We start from the raw sequence: 14965 nt of genomic DNA, 5'->3' as shown, positions 1-14965 counted from the left end.
GTTCTTGTTTTATCGAACAGTGCAAAAATGTTATAATTGTTCATTCTTGATATGCAGCCTTTTGGAAAATAGGGTTCAGGGTCTACGATTTAAAAACTGTACATCCTTCTTTTTTTTAAATTTATGTACACTATGCTAGGGTCACTATATATACACCCCTAAAATGGCTTTTAAAATGGTTTACTTTTAAAGTACGTTTTTTCTATGATGGCTCCCTCTGAATTTATTCTTTGTATAAATAAAAAGATTTTTTTCATAATTTAATATTCTTTTAAAATCATTGTTAAATATAATTTTTGTATTTATTTCAATTATTGGATTATTGTTTAGATGCTTTTATACCCTTAAGCTTTAACTATAAATTAATTCTTAGCCTCTAAATTTCATGTTCAATGCTCACGTTAGGCTAAACAATATCGTTTACAACCACAGAATCAATCTCAGGTCTTAGGAAAAGCGATTGAAAATGGTAATGTGAAGATTAGATACAATATATATATAACGTTGAGCCCAGATCATGTACATATTAATCAAAATTTAGACAAATGTTCCCTCTGAAAGGTAACATTTGTTTGAAATCGGACCAATGAAATGAAGACATAGCATTCTCAAGATACGAAATTCATTAGGCACTCTTTACAATCATAATTACATAACGGTTTATTGTACTCATCTTTCTGCCTAGTTAGTAAATCATTTTAAAAACTCAGTTTTAAGATAAAATTGATCATATTTATACCAAGTGCTGCATTGTATTTGTAGGTATTCTCGGAGGCAATGGTGTACATGAGTCTAGATGGTGAGAGGTATCAGCCAACTCCAGTCAAGTTCCACCCCTTGGTAGAACGACCCCGTGATCTGACAGCCAACATTACCATCCCCTTGCACAACAGGATCGGAAGATTCCTCAGGCTACAGCTCAGATTCTCCTCCAGATGGATCTTACTCAGCGAAGTTTCCTTCGACTCTGGTGAGTTGTTTCTGACAGCTTCGGCTCGTAATGTCAAAAAGTTTCGCCCAACTTCTGTTGAGTGGGAAGTTACAGATTCCATAAACTCTGAGGGTTATGGCACTGCAGTGTCCTTACTCTCTGTTTACAGTGTAAAATGTTATGACCCTTTTAATAAATGCTACAAAAAGGTAGTGTAAATTTATAAAATATTAAACGTAAAATGTGAAATCCTATTAAAATTGTTGTCAACATATTATTGTCATTCGACAATATCCAATCCAACCCAAATAGTAATAAGTATTAATAATCTTCAAAGCGAAGTTTTCAATCAAACTGAAAATCCAATAACCAATTAGTGGTTCTTTTCTCTTTAACTAATTATCTCACTCCAATAGAGTTTGGATTATTCCTATGGATTATTGTTTATTTAATATCACAATTTCTCTTTACATTTGTAAAAGCAATTTGTTTATTTATAATACATTATTTTGGCCAACGTTAACAAAGTTAATGCCGGGTAGTTCTCTTATGCTATCATTTTATTATTATATAATTAAAAATTAGTTTTATATTTTTAATCAGTCCTTATCTGACATCGTATATCTTTTGTTTGAATTTTAACATTTCTGGATATGATCTGAGTTATCAGCTTTATGTATCACAGCATTGATTATTTCGATATGTTTTCTATTTTCTACTCTATTTCTACAAGATAGCCTCTCATCTACAACGTACATATAATACCACTAATTAAAATCATTAGAGTACAAACCTTGCATGTGTTTTTAGCGTTCATCTTGGGCAACGTGACGGAGGAGTCGCTAGAACAGTTTTACTTGCAGCAGCAGGACAGTGTGCAAGACATAGAGCCACAGTCAGGAGTGGGGGGAGATCTGACGACGCATGCGCGGAAGGAGGTTACCCCCGCCACCAGCCCTGCTAGCAACACACAGGCGTACATCGGCCTCATCACCGGCGTGCTTGCCATGGTAGTCCTACTGGCTGCGTGCACTGTCATGATCATGGTGCGTCGTGGACGCAAGAAGGTAACCACTCTCTGAATGACGTTTGGATATTAACTAAAGGGAAGAAATCAAATTTTAGTAATTGGTTTTCATTATATACCGTATATTTTGCTTAGGACATAATTTTTACTCTGAATCAACTATTGTGATAAAATTGAATTTGTAGTCAAGTTGTTTATTAGTTGTGTATGTTTTTTGTGTTTATCGACACCATTAAAGTTTTTATTTTATTGTTGTAAGGGTTAAACCCAGCCAGTGTCCACCTTCAAATCTAAAGACTACTAATTCCAATCGGGGTCGATTCAGAACCCAGAACAAATATCTCACTAAGTAATCAATTAATGATGCGTTCTAACAGAAGGTCGATTTTGTTAAACAAGGGCGGGGTTTGAACAGTATAATTACATTAAAAGTATAAATATGTTTGTGGTGTACAAATACACACAAATAAAAATATGAAGCTAGATAGGAACAGGACTGAACATGGACTTTGCCCTATCCAGACATATAGCTTACTAAATTCGAACATGAAAACATAATAAAATACCTTTTACAATATTTGAATTTTTCAGGTTGCTCTACTTCATAAGCACACTGCCCTCGTCTCCAGCACGACCAAACCAGGGGTGACCATCAATATGAAAGATCTGAAGATGAACATGTCCACCCCCATCATCAACAACGGTGTGTCTCGGTCTAGGTTGGCCACTAAAGGCAAGACAGGGATCAAGAAGAACAGCATATACGGCCACATGGGAGGCGAAGAGAGTGAAGATAGTGAGAACTCATCTGTCTACCATGAACCGTACAAGCTATTGCCGTCAGGCAAGCAAGAATACGGCTGTCTGCTCAAGAAGGAGACCATATCCTCGAGCAAGAGTGGAGAGTATACCGGTACGTTTTCTTATGAGTTTGACAGAAAACGGTAATAGTCTTTAAGGACAACTTGTGTGTAAAAATGGAATAAATCATCCATACGGTTGGACTAGTTAAACATGTACCTTAGCTCCAAGACCTAGGTTTAAATGCTGCAGGTAAATCGTAAACAACTTCTTAGTGATTATTATTAGTTTTTTCACAACTCTCAGGAGTACAAGACGATCTGAATTTATGAAACTGCAATTCAACAGATATTAATTTCAATAAAATTGACCGTTATAGATTCTTTAGTAAAAGCAATATAATATATCTAATAATGTTTATAAGTATAACAGTAATAAGTAAAGTTAGGTTCTAATAAAATATTCATTCATTGAAAGGTTTTGTATGTTATCAGATTTATTGTCTAAAGGACATCGTTGACTTTCTATCTTTTCATAGACAGTGCTTTTGATGAGAAACTTCATACACAATTTTTAATAAATTTTTACGCACAGTAGCCTTTATATGAACAAAAGATCAATAGGTTACTTCTACAATACTGTTTACAAGACCAACACACAAAGTTGTAATGAACAGGTCTTTGTCGTTCGCTAGACTTCACCAGTGTCAACAGTTTTGCGGATGAGGTAAAGTTCTCCTCGCCCTCACTGTACAACTTGACACCCCCGCCACCACCCGCCAGCCGACCACCACCCTATGAGCTCACCACCAACTTCAACACCACCACCCTCTCCAAGTCACTCAGCCTGGGCAGTGCGCAGCAGCAACCGCTGGAGAACTACTACGCAGCCACCGACATTGTCAAGGTACTCACACTCCTATGAAGGCTAACATCTAATTATCCATTGTAAAATATGGAGACGGCACAGTAAGGTCAAGAGTTATGATCGTAAAAGGTCCGACAATACTTGGATGATGTATTTAGTTTACGATACAATACTATTGAAGGAGATTGCCCAGTGACCTTTCCTGGGTGTCTTGGGCCTGTGCACGTCAGCTTGTTTATTTTATCAAACTCATTGGTACCTTATCAAGAATTTAACTAGCTCAATTAAAAGCACTAAGATCAACACATATGACCTATTTGTCTCAAGTCCAAAGAGATATTTACACTACACATTTAATGTTTGGTTTCAGTTACCTGTTACGTTCAAACGCTCTTAGCAGCTTTGAATACGTGTCACCCATTTCAATATTGTTTGATTTCTTATGTCACGGAATACAAAATAACTTAATTCACCTTGGTTTCAAACCCATAACTATGTTTATGTTTACAAAACATATAACCCTAGGTATCCCTAGACGTGCTGGAAACTGTCCTGTATCTAATTTGTGGTTATATCATGACGAATTGTCGCGCTTGCAGACGGAGAGGAGAGAGCAGCATCTGACGACAGGCAAGTTCACTCCTATGAAGCTGCCTGAGGGCACGCCCAAAGAAAACAGCCCAATCTTAGAAATGTCCCGGCACCGTCTACGTGTCATTGAGAAGCTGGGAGAGGGACTATTTGGGATGGTAAGACTTTGATAAGCTACTTACAGTATCAAACATATTTTAGTTCGATATACATATTTTATTCGGAATATATTACGTGTTTTACCATAGGATTTGTTAATCGGTAGCTTAGTCAACTAGCGCGACGAACTTCAAACCCCAGACCTCAATGTCAACTTATCCCTTGAGAAGACTGATTCTGCATATTACTGTTGTATTGGTATGTGGTACTGCTTAAAACTTCCATAATTCTGATTCCTTTCTTTGATGCACAGAAGTTAATATCCAATATAGACGAACAAGTTCAAAGTTAAACATGACAACAAACCTCTTTATCCACAAACACCGTTGCTTGTGATTTCTTAGTCTCGACAATTTTCCATGACATTTAAACTAATTACTCATTTAATATTAATCCGTAGTCTTATTACAATTAATTTAGGACGATATATATTAGTAGCAAAGTGATAAATCCTTCAGTTAGGTTATTTATTTTTCAGATTCATTTATGTGAAAGTGATGGAGTGCCGGAGTACAACGGCGTCTCATCATATCACAAGAAGCAAGTTCTAGTCAAATCTTTGTGGAGGGGTTGTAGTGAATCGACAAAGTAAGTATCCTTAGGTTAAAGTAAATGTTTATCTTACAGTTTTTATAGACTCATGTATTATGAAGAATTACGTAATCCTGTATTCACTCAAAAAATGTACCCAAGAACTTTGTATCCATCCCCGAATAAACTAACGTCATGTATGATGTAGGAAAGAGTTCCTGAGGGAGACCGCGTGGCTGGCAAGCCTGAGGGACCCCAACCTGGTCCGGGTGGTCGGTCTCTGTAGCCAGGAAGAGCCCCTGTGTATCCTGCAGGAACATTGTGAGTTTGGAGACCTCCCTACCTTCCTACAGCTGCAGGCTGGCGCTGGAGCTCAAGACAACAATCCTGCAATTAGGTAAAGTGAAAAACTATGAATCTTCAAAGTGGATATAGCTGGTAAACATTCATGCCTACTTCAGTATCCAAACTTAATTGTTCAGTGTAGACAGCTGTAACTCAACACAGCATAACAATACCCTACAACCACCCTATCCATATGTAAGGTAATCAATAGTAAACATCATTACATTATTGCATCTCGTGGTTTACACTAATTCAGTTAACTGCTAGACAACAGGGGAGTTAACAGTGTGTTTTTTAGTTCTTCTCGACCGGTAAAATTAAAATGCATTTCCTTTTTTGCTTTTCTTTTCATTGCGCTCTTCCCTTACTGTAGGACCTACGCATTTTCTGTAAAGATTAGTTGCAAGCTTATCATACTATACCACTATTGTTTTGTATCCTAAATCTGACTATTCTTGCCCATATTGCTAATGGTAACTAACTGTTTCAGCTACGGGTGTCTCATATACCTGGCCACGCAAGTAGCTTCTGGCATGAAGTATCTAGAAGCTCTCGACATTGCCCACAGAGACTTGGCTGCCAGGTAAATACAAATAAACTTGACTGAATGTAAACCACTGCACAAGCCTTATACTTATCCACATATCCATATATTTCATCAACGATACTGGGAGCTGGAGAATATATTTATTCACGAAAAAATTCATGGTTTCTAAAAGATGTGGTTCAGTGCGTAATTTTAGCTAACCTCAACGGTTTGGATTACTTAGCACATTTTTATTCAGGGTTGGCTTTGGCATGATAACTAAGGCACGCATGTGGGATATGATTCTACGTGAGACTAATAATATTATTCAAATTTATGGATAATAACAAGTCAGCTACATCCTATTTGTTTTTCTTTGTAGGAACTGCATGGTGGGCAAGAACTACCAGCTGAAGGTGTCGGATCACGCTATGTACTGCAGCCAGTACGAGGCGGACTACTACGTTAGTGACACCAAGGCGAAGCTGCCAATCCGGTGGATGGCCTGGGAGAGCCTGCTACTGGTGAGAACCTACAAGCATCCTAAATTGATTTACAACAACCTACACCACAGCCATGAACCAAACGCCTAAAACTAACCTTTCTTGCTGTTTAAAATATAAAAATCAATCAACCTTACCCTAACCAGCAGCTGCTTTATACCAATTCGTAACTAAACCAAATTCGTAAGTACACGGAACTGTCGCAGCTGCCATTACATCCCAGACTGAAGAGAACGTACAGCATTTTTACTCCACTGGAACATCACTAAATCGACATCCTAAAAACTGTCAATCTTTTCAAAATATTAATACTATTTCTGTAGAATACAATAAGACGGAACTGTAGTCGAGTAGTTTTCTGAGTCATGAAAACTACTTTCAAATTTACAATTCATGCTAAATTCCTCATCGTATTAGAAACAACCAACTTCTGGTTCATTGACGTGGTGATTGTTACTAACTAAAGTTTGTTACAGGGGAAGCACACGCCGAAGAGTGATGTGTGGTCGTTCGCCGTCACACTGTGGGAGATCCTCATGCTGTGTGCCCAGAGGCCGTTTGCCGAGTTGACCAACGAGCAGGTAGTGGAGAACTGTAGCCACTGGTACCAAGGGAACGGTCAGCAGAGGACGGTGCCACGACCAGCCGCGTGTCCTAGGGAGATCTACGACCTGATGGGCGAGTGCTGGAAGCGGCAAGAGGAGGACAGACCGCGGTTTACCGAGATCCACCTCTTCCTACAACGCAAGAACCTCGGCTTCGTCCCCGCGATAGGATAATACCACTGTCACCACACCGCGTGTCGAACTACGTACAAATTGTTTGTTTACGTTTCCTTTCTACTCCGAGAAATAAGTAGGCCTATCTACTATTCGAAGACTTACTCACTCCGTGTCTTTCTTGAGGTGATATGTGATGGTCAGAGTGAATGGAATCGGTTTTGTAACGAGACTGTATGGGTGAATGTTTTTTAGAAACACAAATTTATTTGACTCTCGGTATTTGTGCACGAACATTTGTAAATAAGCACTTTTACTATCGAATCGACGGACCGTTTCGCGTCCGCGCGGATATTTTGTATAAAACATAAAACCTAAAAATCTATATTCGGACATCGGAATTTCTATGTAGTTCGTTACGACCCTATTTGACGTAGTTTCACCGATGACAGTGGGTATTCAGTCCGACGACAGACTGGACCGTCGTGTCGTCGGACCGGACTGTACCGTGCTCAAAATTCGTTCAGTGTTCCATTGCCGTGCAATACGGAGTGTACATACGTGTTTCTATCTTTGCCGCACACTGTATTTATATGTGACTACGAGTATTTTTTTATCTTCGGATGGTGAGCCCGATTAGTTGGATACCTCTATTTTCGTGGATCACACAATCCCGCTCTTCCTGTCTAGTTGTAAGCTGTACAATAAGAACTCGACTTACTATAGCAATCTCTGGACTGGACCGTGTGTTCGGCCCCACAACGCCTACATCTAGCTTCTAACTAAGTGATTCTAGTTTCCTATGTTTGTTAATAATTAGTTTGTTAGTAATGTTGAATGTTTAGATGAACGAGGCCACGCTTCTACGTGTATTTGCTTTTATATACTTCTTTTTACATTTTTTAAACATAGACCAATCATTTGTGAGGATCGACGGTTCTTGTTATCACTGTTACGTGTACATACATTTTAGTATTAGTCCACATATCCTCTGTTTGCATGTAGTCTGTATATATAGGGTAGTAAGGTAGTTCGGTCGGTTCTCCGGTGATATTGACTCAACGAACCTTTAGTGTTTATTATACTGGCTGGTTTCGCCGTACATTTTGTCGCGTTTCTTTTGTATGTTGTATATTTTAAGGACTAATATCATTCTAAATCGTTACACCCTTGGAAAGAAAGATAGAATTCTTCCAGTGACCAATCCTCTGTACATAATAAAATTGTTATCTATACCTTATACTTTGAAGAAGAATAAGGATCTCTTATTTCCGTAATCGTTATTAATTCTATCTAGTTTTATAGTTTATTCTATTATGTTTAGGATAACTAGAAACAGAACAGCTGTGTTAGTGATGTATGCTCGCTACAATCCTTAGATCGACTTCAAGTATATGTCACGCCTTACTAAGGGAATCCAAGAAAGCTCTTATGTTAGATGTATAGTAAATATTTGACATAAAGTTATAATACCTGCATATCATACAATCATTTATAATAATTTATCTAATACATACATATGAATAATATCTAACGATGTGTTAGTTTTGTATGATCATCCAAAAAGAATGCCTAATTTGACGAAAGGCTTTACACAGTACTATATATTTCTAAACCTTACCACATATCATAATATTTATTTAAAAACATTATTTAAACTTATTTTTTATTTCATTTTGAATTTAACAATGCTTATGTATGTTTTATTTCATTGCGTGCTAACTTGATAGTAAGACATTGTAACATCCCTAAATTATAACGAGAAACCCTTTATAGTTGAAGAGAGCAGCTTTACTCAATTATCAAGAATTGAAAATGGCTTATTTAAACATGATTTCTTCATAGAAATGTGATTCCAGTCAAGCTCCTTACATTCCTGATTACGGTTAAACTCCTTTATCCAAGCAAATCCACTTCGATTATTTTACTATCCTTTTTTTGAACATGTATAGAAAAGTATAAGGAATATTACATTATGCCAAGAAGCTCCATGTTATTTTCTTAGATTTTCTGAAGCTGGATAATAATTTTGTTCTCCATGTTATAACAGTATTATAAATTAATTAGTACAGCTGCCCTCTTCAACGACATACAGTAAGGCATACCATCACTAGTCGGCCCCGATTCTAGCTATGCTGACTCTAGGAAGCACCTCTATGGAATAACCCGAAAATCCTTTCTAGTTTATAAGCGCACACTTCTTTGCAGTTTTGTAGACTAACATGACAAGAAATGACCATTGTAAGCTTACTTTTTGGTATGGTTCAAATTAAATCTGGCTTCGTACTGATCGCTGTACCAATAAACCTTGAGGTTAATTTCACAACAGTATTCATTAATTAATTACTTCAATTTTGTTGTAAAGTCCAACTATAAATGAAATAACTTAAATTAAAATGTACAATTGATGGGTGAAAAAACACTGTGGTCGTTGGTTAAGTCTCATGAACGAAGGTTAAATAAATAATTTTGAATTTTTACTAAGCTAAACAACGAAGTACCTAAGTATTAAGTTGATAAACAGGCTCCTCATTAGTTTTATGTGAAAAAATATGGTTTACCAACATCCTTATCCGGGAGGTCATTTTTTGTCATGGCTGTTGTCTCTGAACCACTCTATTCGTTGTTAATATTAGCTAAGTCTCCTAAATTAGGTTAATATAGAACGGAGTTAAGCTGAACGAGTTTCTCCATTGCCAGTCGACAATCAGTGCGCCACGCCAGTCTGCCTCGATGCCTTCTGGATCAATTCTTCCTTCAACGCCATTTCTTGTTCGAAACTACAACTTACTCTATGACTTCCTCAGAACTATATTGCTACGAGTTCAAAAACCCTTATTAATTGCTTCCTTTCCATTACAACACATGGGGTAACAAATGGGGTTCCTTTAGTCATGGGGTAAGACTTTAGCATTAATAAAGTTTGGATGCAAAACTCGGCGTTTGACAACTATGATAGAATTAGTTTGATTTTGTGGACAGTAAAAAGTAAACAAACATTTTTTTGGACAACGTTTTTACTGAACTCGTTTTATTTTAAGTTACAAACCACGTTTAAAATAAACCAACCAGACCCTATTGAGTCCAAGGTACTTTTTTTAACTACATGCTTTAGTTTAATTTGAATTTAAAATTGTCTTTAACGAAGCCCTAGATTTAACGATGGAAATTCAATAAATGGAATTAGTAATTTATCTCTTTCAAGAAATCGTAGCAGGCATAGGCTAAATAAATGGTCAAAATAGTATTTTTAATACATCCTATACTTCCCTAATTCACGCATTTCCCATTAGCAAACCTTTTATAATTTTATTTTTATAAATATCGCATCCTTAATACTTTGCGTGGTTTAAACCTCAACTTTCTGGCCTAACTATATCTAGTTTCGTAGGGTAATCGTTAACCGGGTCCTGGTTACTGCAGGGCGCATTTCTTTCCAAAAGGCTATACACTGACTTTCAAATATGTTCACGGTTCTTAGACTTGATCATCTTGCAAGTATTGTAAATCCAACGCTTCAGCTAGTTTCTTATCTTTCGCTGAATCTGAAAGGCAAAGAGGTGGTTTAGCGTCAGTGGCGGATCGCCAGGGGTACCCAAGATAGTTCTTTTAGGTGACCTTGAGCAGCACAATGTATCTAAGTATCTTAGTTCCTCGTTCCTTTTAGTGTACTCTTAGTTCAATGTTACATGTGATGATTCTCTTTGTAATATTAATTATGTAATTATTATTAAGTATTAAAGTAAAATTTGTGATGATGGTTGTTCCAATTTCTTACGTTGGTTGTCTCCTTTTTTAGATGAAGAAATAAATGTTTCTTTTCATCACTTCTCATATTCAATTGTTTTATTTTCCTTCACCTTTATTCGTGGACTACATTTTAGGTGGAACTTAAAGGATTTTATAAGGGGCTTTTTGATTTTTTTTTTTTTAAGAGGTTGGCGGCCTCTTTTAACCTTGTATTTGCCCGTCCACATAGACTACAGATCTGTGCGTGGAACGTATCCAGCAAAGCAAGGGGTGAGCCGGTACAGTACAAAGGTGAACTGTACTGATAAAAGTTTGTGGCAGTGACCAGGATCCGAACCCACGACACTTCTGCCTTGGGCCCAAAGTCCGCGACGCTACCAACTGAGCCACCGACTCACCAATGATATTAATGAATTAATCGATGATTTCAGAAAGCCAGTAGTTAGTCTTTCTATATATTTATATAGATATAGGTATTGGTATATAGTTTTAACTTAAAATCTAAATAGATTTTAAGTTAAAACTATATACCAATACCTGTAACATCCAATTTTGACCGTACTGCTTAACCATTTTTCTTTACTAGTGTGTCATTTAAAAGCTCGTGTTCTAGCAAAGTGACGAATGATAATTTAAGGGATGTTTCCTTTAGGGCTTCGCCCCCTTATAATTATTTGATATATTTTTAGACGGTGCTTTAGTTGACTTCTTTCGTTTAAATCTCTAACCAAAGTCATATTGTAAAGAGTTTAACAAAACACTAGCTAGTTTCTTAAATGGGTTAGTCCACTTTAATTCATATTTGCACCTGATTGGAGTAGATAAATCATCACTCTTTTGGTATTGATCCACAATCGACATAATTGACATATTATAGGTTAGTAGATTTATTCACCTAAATGAACAAATACTGATGATGATATTTTATTTAATGAAACTTTTTTTCAACAAAATACACTTTAAAAGGTAAAAGTGTATTGCATCTTCAGATTTCAGATTACATAAATTTCTGACTTTCGTATTAATTAATGAATGATCTTGGAAACCTTATCATCAAAGTATAGTTCTCTAGGAATCCAAAGATATCCACTTAGCACCAATTTAACCTTTCATTATCAAGGTACTCAACTATATTGTTTCAAAAAATCTTTCACTTCAATGCGGTAAAACGTTTCAATGACCTTCCCCGACTAGCCGAACACTACCTGAGAAAATTCATTAAGTGTATTGAATCAATTTTGATAGACAAGATTTGGTAGGTCTACAGATAACGTGAATACACTGGTAGTAATAGTTAAATATTTAAATACTGCACTGCAGTTCAATTATATTAATTTGTTTATTTCATTTTGAGAAAAATGTAATTTTTAGTTAAGACTTGGGCAATGTATGATTCAGTGAACAATCCCACTTGATTCATCAGAGACGAGTCAAGAACCATTTAAAAATTAACAATTTGCGCACGGGTCCAACTTGTATTAAAATATGTTAATAATTATTTCTTGTGGTCCCAAACATTGATAAAATTATCATCACCTTCTCTTAGATCTAGTTATACGAACATAGTTAAACAATACGACAGACAACATTGATACATATGGCGCAGTCTGGGACTTATAAACTACTACTTTAGGCTGTAGTCCAATCAAAAATATGTGAAGACGATTGAATTGTGGCAAAACCGGTATTCACAATTTACATTTTTTACTTACCAAAATCAATGTCATTAATTGTTGTTAGAAACCATAATTCGTCGATTACACTTAGTCCAGTTGCAAAACTTCTCTATATCGATACCTTTTGTCGGAAGGTACTTCACCCACTCGGCTATCCGGGCGAATTATTTAATAATAGGTACATTAGTTTGAGAATTAATACAAGAATAGTATGATTCAACCAGCATACTGTGGTGGATCTCGGCTTTAAAGTGGCAAAAGCGAAATCCTAACTATTTTCTTTCCCAGGCTTAGCGGACGGTGCCATCACAAATATTTTTGTTTAATAATGAATGCTGCATAACATCTGTGTGAAAGTAAAAATCAAAATCTCTTTACCATACCACCAACAAAACGGATCCATTATCATACTAAAAATAGTTTTTGTATTTTTGTATAAGTTACATTTTTACGAGCACTAGATACTTAAATGAATTATAATTTAATACAGCTTGTACAACTTATTTCATGTTTTCGACGGCAAACGAACAAGTCCATCAACAAGTCTTAACTTTAAAATTAATCAGGAAAATTAGTTGTGGTGAGTTTTACTGCTGTTCCAAACACAAACCCGCAAGTTTACTTAATTAATCAAAGTTTGAACTTTGGTCTAGCGTTAGTCAGCGATCTCCTGCGGTGCCAGACCACGACACTGTGACACAACTGTTTCCTTCATTAATTACATCTGTTAGATTCTCAATACTCAATTAACTAGGAGTCCTTACTTAAAAGCTGTCAGTTCTATTAAAAAACTCTTTGGGGTCTTTTTAGGATAAGGAGTTGAGTGGAAGATGAGTCAAAATGGAAAGCTATATTAATTAATGGTTCAGGCGAGAATTCGTTTAGATTTTATGAACATTTTTTTTTTTTTTTTTTTTTTTAGGGAGAGGAGGGAAAATGCTTTTACGCACACAGGTAGCCAGCCTGTAGTGTGAGACTCCTGAAAATTATCAGACTACTCACTAAAAAACCCCCTCTACTCTGTTGGACACAGACCTGGAATTGTTTGTCACATTACTTCAAGTCTGGCCAACATGTGACCTAAGCCCTCAGGGCTCGCACCGTTTCTGGCATTTAGATTCTTAATGACCTACACCGCATCCCGGTCAAGGTCGATCTTCTTGGCGCGGAGAATACCCTGGATATAATGTGACACACAGGTCCAATTGTCCTCACCCTCCGTCATAATCGGTATGACCGGGTCCACCGACAGCAGTCCTATTAATTGTTGAGCCTCCAGGCGGGGCCTTTCCCAGCGCTGGCAGTGGAAAAATGTATGTTCCACGTCATCGAGAATGCCTGGGCAGTATATGCAGTCGGGTGACACGGCTTTGCCCATCCTGAACAGGTACGACCGGAAAAAACCGTGTCCCGTCAGAAATTGGGTGAGGTAGAAGTCCACCTCTCCGTACCGCCGATCAACCCAAGGTTGGACTTGCTGTATCAGTCGCCTGGTCCAAAGTCCCCGTGTCTCCTGTTCCCAGCCCTCCTGCCACAGCTGGTAGGTGCGGGTGCGTTCCTCTGTTCGTGCCTCGTCCTCCCCACGGCGCCGGTAAATTGCCTTTCTCTCCGCCGCCAAAAGTTTGACGGGGATGACTCCAGCAATCACCAGGACGGCGGGCTCGGACACTGTTCGGTAGGCAGATGCTACCCTCAGTGCTGCCTGACGCTGCACTCGGGCGAGCCGCATCCTGTATGCCTCCTTATTTAGTGCGTCTGCCCACACCTCAGCACCGTACAAGAGTATGGCTGTCAGTTCTATTAAAAAACTCTTTGGGGTCTTTTTAGGATAAGGAGTTGAGTGGAAGATGAGTCAAAATGGAAAGCTATATTAATTAATGGTTCAGGCGAGAATTCGTTTAGATTGTATGAACAGTAATGGTGAGGTAGATGTAAGTACATAGCTCAAATATTTTTCATGAATTCGATTTTTAAATATAATCCTCTTTATATTGGCAAAATATTTGACTCAAATCGCTCTTTACTAATTGGGATGAAGCTATGTACTATTTATAAATGTATGATTTATTATGTATGATTTATAAATAAATAAATAAAAATGTCTTTATTTCCGAGCGTCTCAGGTCAAATACTAACTAAAAATACAATACTACTATAATAAAAGACATCGTGTGATATAATAAAAATATTAAACATATATACAACTATTTTACGATATTAATAAGTTTTTTTAAGTTTCTTTTAAAAGCCAGGACCCCCAGCTGTTAAAGGCCTTTTCACACCGGCGTACTGGACGTACTGTACGTTTGGTACGTTTTTTTTTTCAACAAATCGCTGTCCATGTTATCATATGGGCTCGTTCACACCGCGCGTACAGAACGTACTGTACGTACAGTACGTACGCGATGGTTTTGTGAGAATCGCTCGGAGAGCGATTTTTCTAAATCGTACGAGGCGTACGCGAGCTCGCGCATGTGCAGTGGTCACACCAAAACCACGTGCTCAGCCAGTGTTACTTGTCTGACTGCAAACGAACAAG

The 14965-nt window shown here is 37.3% G+C and overlaps 1 protein-coding gene across 2 annotated transcripts in view; it reads left to right on the top strand.

Moving 5' to 3' along the window:
* Window positions 1–10836, top strand: part of LOC128993890 (discoidin domain-containing receptor 2-like) — a 77046-nt gene extending 66210 nt beyond the window's left edge. Inside the window, exons 8-17 of one of the 2 annotated variants that reach the window (XM_054417960.1) lie at window positions 763–970; window positions 1742–1998; window positions 2550–2871; window positions 3454–3665; window positions 4226–4375; window positions 4855–4964; window positions 5116–5304; window positions 5743–5835; window positions 6161–6302; window positions 6758–10836. In XM_054417960.1, the coding sequence (XP_054273935.1) occupies window positions 763–970; window positions 1742–1998; window positions 2550–2871; window positions 3454–3665; window positions 4226–4375; window positions 4855–4964; window positions 5116–5304; window positions 5743–5835; window positions 6161–6302; window positions 6758–7060 (1986 nt within the window). In that variant the 3' untranslated portion in view covers window positions 7061–10836. Of the gene's footprint in view, window positions 1–762; window positions 971–1741; window positions 1999–2549; window positions 2872–3435; window positions 3666–4225; window positions 4376–4854; window positions 4965–5115; window positions 5305–5742; window positions 5836–6160; window positions 6303–6757 lie in introns of both variants that reach the window. The other variant, XM_054417959.1, reaches the window with a different exon arrangement.
* Window positions 10837–14965: the final 4129 nt, after the last annotated feature.

Source organism: Macrosteles quadrilineatus, unplaced genomic scaffold (genome assembly GCF_028750875.1).
Source record: "Macrosteles quadrilineatus isolate MER2022 unplaced genomic scaffold, UCM_ALF_1.0 Scaffold_5__1_contigs__length_97177068, whole genome shotgun sequence".
In the NCBI taxonomy this organism is placed as follows: domain Eukaryota; kingdom Metazoa; phylum Arthropoda; class Insecta; order Hemiptera; family Cicadellidae; genus Macrosteles; species Macrosteles quadrilineatus.
Note: the sequence above shows the minus strand (reverse complement) of the source record. Positions and strands in the feature narration are given on the sequence as shown.